This window comes from Zalophus californianus, chromosome 16, assembly GCF_009762305.2.
Source record: "Zalophus californianus isolate mZalCal1 chromosome 16, mZalCal1.pri.v2, whole genome shotgun sequence".
In the NCBI taxonomy this organism is placed as follows: domain Eukaryota; kingdom Metazoa; phylum Chordata; class Mammalia; order Carnivora; family Otariidae; genus Zalophus; species Zalophus californianus.
Window position 1 is genome coordinate 2770719 of NC_045610.1, and position 6000 is coordinate 2776718.

General features: G+C 54.8%; 1 protein-coding gene across 5 annotated transcripts in view; it reads left to right on the forward strand.

Moving 5' to 3' along the window:
- The window catches only part of DNAH2 (dynein axonemal heavy chain 2), an 81379-nt gene extending 75661 nt beyond the window's left edge, over nt 1-5718 (forward strand). For 3 of the 5 annotated variants that reach the window (XM_035724791.1, XM_035724792.1, XM_035724788.1), the window contains 9 exons: nt 2755-2946; nt 3101-3285; nt 3531-3759; nt 3837-3988; nt 4121-4235; nt 4699-4875; nt 4947-5021; nt 5128-5278; nt 5420-5574. In XM_035724791.1, coding sequence (XP_035580684.1) covers nt 2755-2946; nt 3101-3285; nt 3531-3759; nt 3837-3988; nt 4121-4235; nt 4699-4875; nt 4947-5021; nt 5128-5278; nt 5420-5574 — 1431 coding nt within the window. Of the gene's footprint in view, nt 1-2754; nt 2947-3100; nt 3286-3530; nt 3760-3836; nt 3989-4120; nt 4236-4698; nt 4876-4946; nt 5022-5127; nt 5279-5419 lie in introns of all 5 variants that reach the window. The other 2 variants (XM_035724789.1, XM_035724790.1) reach the window with 1 other exon arrangement.
- Nucleotides 5719-6000: the final 282 nt, after the last annotated feature.

The following is a 6000-nucleotide window of genomic DNA, read 5'->3' on the forward strand; positions in this document are numbered from 1 at the left end:
GCTCAGTCCCAGGCCTGGATTCCACATGGCTGCAAGGCATTTCTTCCTGGCAAGCCAGCTCCCTAAATCCCCCGCTCTCAAAGCAAGTTGCCAGCCCGCCACCAGAGAGAGCCTCCTCATCCGATCTCTGTTCATGGTGCCTCCAGTTGTTTTTCATTTTTTATTTTTTGAGAGAGCAAGCGAGTGAGCAGGGGGCCGGGGGGGGGGGGACAGAGGGGAGGAGAGAGAGAGAATCTTAAGCAGTGTCCATGCTCAGCGTGGAGTCTGACGCTGGGCTCGATCTCACGACCCTGAGATCAGACCCCAGCGGAAATCAAGAGTCGGACGCTTACCCTACGCACCCCTGATAACGTTTTAACCTAAATCGATTACATATTTTCAATTTTCTTCAATGACCCAATCATGTCCTTTATAAAATTCCTCTGCAGAACCACAGCCCCCAGTTGCCAGTCGGGGGATGGCTCTGAGTGTATTCTTGGATCACTGCCTGCTCTCTGGACTTTTAATTAAATATTATGCAGACACAAAAGAGTATGAAACGTATGCAAGACATAAAGGATCCCAATTCCATACATACCTGTGTGCCCACCTTCCCGTGGAAGAACGAGGACTCTCCTTCCCAGTCACCTTCCCTCCCCGCTGGGCGGACGCTGCTCTTCTCAAGGTGCATCTGGCTGCAGTAATCTGTAACTCGCCTTTCCCATTCAGCGCTACCTCCTTGAGCTTCATCCATGTTCGTGTTTCATGGTTCCTCGTTGCATCCCACATCCAAATATCCGCCGTCAATTCTGTGTTTTACGGGTTGTCTTTTCCCTTTTATTTTTTTCGGTGAATAGAGGTCCTTAATGTTTAGGAGGTGGAATTTAGCTTTTCTTCTTTATGGCTTGTGCTCCTAGGTGTTGTTCAAGAAATCTTGGCTTACTCCGAGGTGGTAAAGGCACTCTCTTAATGCTTGTCTTCAGAAGCATTATAATCTGACTTTCCCATTTTGGTGTTTTACTCACTTGAAGTTGATTCTCGCAAGTGTGGAATGAGTAGGGATCCGATATTTTTTTTTTCCTATCCACATAGATAACCAATTCTCCCAGTACCATTATCGAATAGTCCACAATTACCCTTCTGATCTGCAGCGCCTCGAAGCCTTCAGTCATGTTTATATAGGTGTAGGTTTCTGGGCCCTTTGTTCTGTTCATTGGTCAAGTTGTTAATATTGGGGTCAAATACACTGTCTCATTTACCCTGTAGCTCTGTAATAATCCTTGATGGCTGGTAAGACAAGTCTCTTTGCCGTATTCTTCTTCAGGCTACTCATAGCCTTTTATTCTCCAACATAAATGCTGGAATTAGCTTGTCAAGTTCTAAAAAAAAAAAAAAATCTCTTGATCAGTTTGGAGGAAATCAACATCTGTAGCAATACCGGGCCTCCCCATCCATGATTATAGTATGTCTCTCCATGTAGATTTTCTTTCTTTTTTTTTTTAAAGATTTTATTTATTTATTTGACAGAGAGAGAGACAGCGAGAGAGGGAACACAAGCAGGGGGAGTGGGAGAGGGAGAAGCAGGCTTCCCGCGGAGCAGGGAGCCGAAGCAGGGCTCCATCCCAGGACGCTGGGATCATGACCCGAGCCGAAGGCAGACGCTTACCAACTGAGCCAGCCAGGCGCCCTGTAGTCTTTATTTTAATCAAGTTTTGTCATTTTCTCATAAAGATTTGTGCATTTTTATGTATTCCTAGAAACCCTACATATTTTGATGTTGTAAATGGCAATATTCTTACTCCAATTTTTTCACTACTCCATCCTATCCATTGTGGATGCGTCTTTTTTTTTTTTTTTTTTACTTGAGGGAGAGAGAGCACACGAGAGGAGGGGGGGTCAGAGGGAGAAGCAGACTCCCCGCTGAGCAGGGAGCCCGATGCGGGACTCGATCCCGGGACTCCAGGATCATGACCTGAGCCAAAGGCAGTCGCTTAACCCACTGAGCCACCCAGGCGCCCTGTGGATGCGTTTTCTTAAAAGCCCTGTTTCAACATATTGTTGTCCTACTCAGGACAGAAAGTGGCCCTGTGACTCCTGGTGAATCAAGTCCAAATGGCTCCATCTGTTCACGGCCCTTCTGACCCCACCTGAGTCCTTGCCCTTAGACTCATCTTTTCACGTATTCTCCCCTTTGTGCCTCTATCCCTTCTGTTCTTTCCATCTCCAGGAAACTAACGCCCTCCTGTCAGCCTAGTTGTCTCCTTCCCATTGGGGAGACTCTGTCCACCTTGACCCGCAAGGGTGTTCACGAAGCCTGGAAAATCTATCGCATAGACTGTCCCTCCTCGATGACATACCGTGGCCCCCTTACTCTACCCCGGACCTTTGCATATGGTCGTGTGTACATTTTTGTCCGCTAATAGTTGCATGTATTTGTCTTCATCTTTGGTCGTATCCTCTGGTACTCCCAAATTGAGTTGGCCCACCTGCCGTTGAGAACATCGTGGCCGAGAGGATCGAAAGTGGGGGGACAAGAAGGTAGAGCTGCCGTTACCCACACAGCACCTGTGTGCAAATTAAAGAGAGGCGCCCACCCCGTCCTGTGAATCGGTGCACATCTTGGCATGCAGATCAAGGGCTGGATTTCAGCCTTCACTCCCCGCTTCAGCCAGGGCCCTTGTGCAGTGAGCAACCTCCACAACCATATGTGGTGGTGCTAGGGGCAGGGCTTAGCACGATGCATGTCACCCCACCTCTGTACTGCCTTGTCCCCAGGGCCTGAAGGCCAACATGACACGTCTTTACCAGCTGATGACGGAAGCACAGTTTTCCCGCTGCTCCAAACCTGCCAAGTATAAGAAGCTGCTGTTTGCACTCTGCTTCTTCCATTCTGTGTTGCTGGAACGCAAAAAGTTCCTGCAGCTTGGCTGGAACATTATCTATGGCTTCAATGACTCCGACTTTGAGGTTTGTACCAACGGGGGTCCGTCAGCCCAGCCCTCTCTCCTTACACGGCCTGCCCCCCGTAGGCTCCCCTGTGGGAAGAGCCGCTGACAGGAAGCCCCGTGGGAAGACTTCCTGCCCTAACTGTGTGTGGGGGCTGGGCTGGGACCGTGCACAGGTGTCCGAGAACTTGCTGAGTCTCTATCTGGATGAGTACGAGGAGACACCGTGGGATGCACTCAAGTACCTCATTGCCGGCGTCAACTACGGTGGGCACGTCACGGACGACTGGGACCGGCGCCTGCTCACCACCTACATCAACGACTATTTCTGTGACCAGTCTCTGTCGACCCCCTTTTACCGGTGAGGGGGAGGGGGCACTGAACACGGGGCCAGAGGACACGGGCAGACCAGGGGGCAGGCCCGGGGGCAGTGGGAGTGTTTGAGGAGAGGCGAGGAGACTGGCAGGAGGCAGAGCCTGTGGGATCGGGAAAGGGAGAGGAGCAGGGAGCGGGATGAAGGGGCCACGCGTAGTGACCGGGGTCTCGGCCTGGCACTGAGGCCCCGGAGGCCTGCAGCGTGGTGATAATCACGCTGCGGGCCTCCAGGTTGTCGGTACTGGAGGCTTATTTCATCCCCAAAGATGGGAGCCTGGCCTCTTACAAGGAGCACATCAGCATGTTGCCCAGCATGGACCCCCCTGAGGCCTTTGGCCAGCACCCCAATGCGGATGTGGCCTCCCAGATCACTGAGGCACGAACTCTCTTTGAGACTCTGCTTTCCCTGCAACCCCAGATTACACCCACCAGGGCTGGAGGCCAGAGCCGGGAAGAGAAGGTAAGAGCAGGCCGACGGCTGGGGGAGGGCCTGCAAGGAGGCAGAGAGGCCGCCGCTCAGAGCTCCCGCCGCGCCAGGTCCTCGAGTTGGCCGCTGACGTGAAACAGAAGATCCCTGAAATGATCGACTATGAGGGGACCCGAAAACTGCTGGCCATGGACCCCTCCCCCCTCAACGTGGTCCTTCTGCAGGAGATCCAGAGATACAACAAGCTTATGGAGACCATCCTGTAAGATGGAGAGGAGCTGTGTGTCTCGTGGGGAGGGGCAAGAGGAAAGGGCTCCCCCCCACCTCCCCTGCCCCCCAGGGAGGGCTCTGCCAGGCCCCTCCCATCTCTAAGCTCCCACCTTACCCTGCTCAGGTCCTCACTGACAGACCTCGAAAAAGGCATTCAGGGCCTCATCGTCATGTCTACGAGCCTGGAAGAGATTTTCAATTGCATCTTCGATGCCCACGTCCCTCCACTCTGGGGAAAGGCAAGCTCGCATCGCTCTTGAACCCCTGTGCCCTCCATCTCCTGGTTCTGGGAGGCATATGGCAAAATGCAGTGAGCCTGGGCTTTGGAGCCAGATAGATTCCAGGCAGAGATCTGGCTCTGCTATTCACAGACTGGCTTTGCACCTATTAATCTGGGAACTTAGGGCAAGTTCCTGACCGCCGCCAAGGACGTTTCAAGGATTCTCAGTGCTGTGCACAACTCTTAGTGGGTGCTTCATTAATGGTAACTGGTTGATATTGCTGTCGCTCTGGTGGTTAAATAGTTGTCGTTTCATGCTTCTTTCCTGGGAGCGGGCTTTCGGAGAGCTTGGCCCAACTGCAGCTGGGGAACGGGCCGACACCACAGAGATTCTTCCCACGTCTGCTCCGGGGGCTCAAAATCGAGATTTGAATGCGTGAATCAATGAGTGCATAAACACAGCCCGCCTCCTCCTGCTCCAGGCTTATCCCTCACAAAAGCCACTGGCTTCGTGGACCCGGGACTTGGCCATGCGCGTGGAACAGTTTGAGCTGTGGGCCAGCCGTGCCCGGCCTCCTGTGATCTTCTGGCTGTCCGGCTTCACGTTTCCCACCGGCTTCCTCACTGCTGTGCTGCAGTCCTCTGCTCGCCAAAACAACGTGAGTGCTGGGGGGCATGGGTGTGCTCTCCTCTTTAGGGGTCCTCCCTGACACTCCCCTTGAACCCCCAGATTCCAGTGGACAACCTCTCTTGGGAGTTCATTGTTTCCACCGTGGACGACAGCAACCTAGTGTATCCACCCAAGGTGGGAGCAGAGGCGGGTCTGGTGGGGGAGGGGGAGGTCAGGGGTGCTGGCAGCGGCAGGTCTCGACGTCCCCCCCCCCCCCCAACCTGCCCCCGTGTCTTCCCAGGACGGCGTCTGGGTCCGTGGCCTGTACCTGGAGGGCGCCGGCTGGGACAGGAAGAACTCCTGCTTGGTGGAGGCGGAGCCCATGCAGCTTGTCTGCCTCATGCCCACGATCCACTTCAGGCCTACAGAAAGTCGCAAGAAGAGCGCCAAGGGTGGGCTGGCCCCCTCCGCCCTGCCGTGCCCATCCTTAGTTTGGATCCTCACCCATGCCGGGCTCCACGCGTCCCCCACACCGGCTCCTGCGCTGCTCTCCCAGAGGCTCCCGGCCCTGACTCCTCCTCTCCTTCCCCCAGGCATGTACTCCTGCCCCTGCTATTACTACCCCGACCGCGCCGGCAGCGCAGACCGAGCCTCCTTTGTCATCAGCATCGACCTCCGGTCCGGGACCATGACCCCCGATCACTGGATCAAGAGGGGCACTGCTCTACTCATGAGCCTGGACAACTGAGAAGGCCGCTTGAGGGAGGGTCGGGCACTCTAGGGACCGAGGCTGGACTTAACTGGGGCCACATAACGGGGGCCTGGAGACAGCTGGGTGTGCTAGCCACAAAGCTGCAAGAATTGTATTGGAACTCCGAGCAATAAAACACCCTCAACCGTAAGCCCTGACTGAGCCTCTCTACCGGGTGCTGGGGGTCTGGGGAAGTGGGAGGCGGGGAGAGCAACGGGGCGTGGCTTTGAACGAGAGGCAGGGCGGGTGGGACCTAAAACGGGAGAGGCTAAATTTCGGGGCTGGACCTGAGCGGGTGGGGCGGGGCTTACTTTGGAAAGGCGCGTGATCCGAATGGAATAAGGGTTCGTCAGGCAGGGATCCGGGCTGGACCCGGTACGTTGTACCCCGCACCCGGCACCCCGCACCCGGCATCCTAAACTC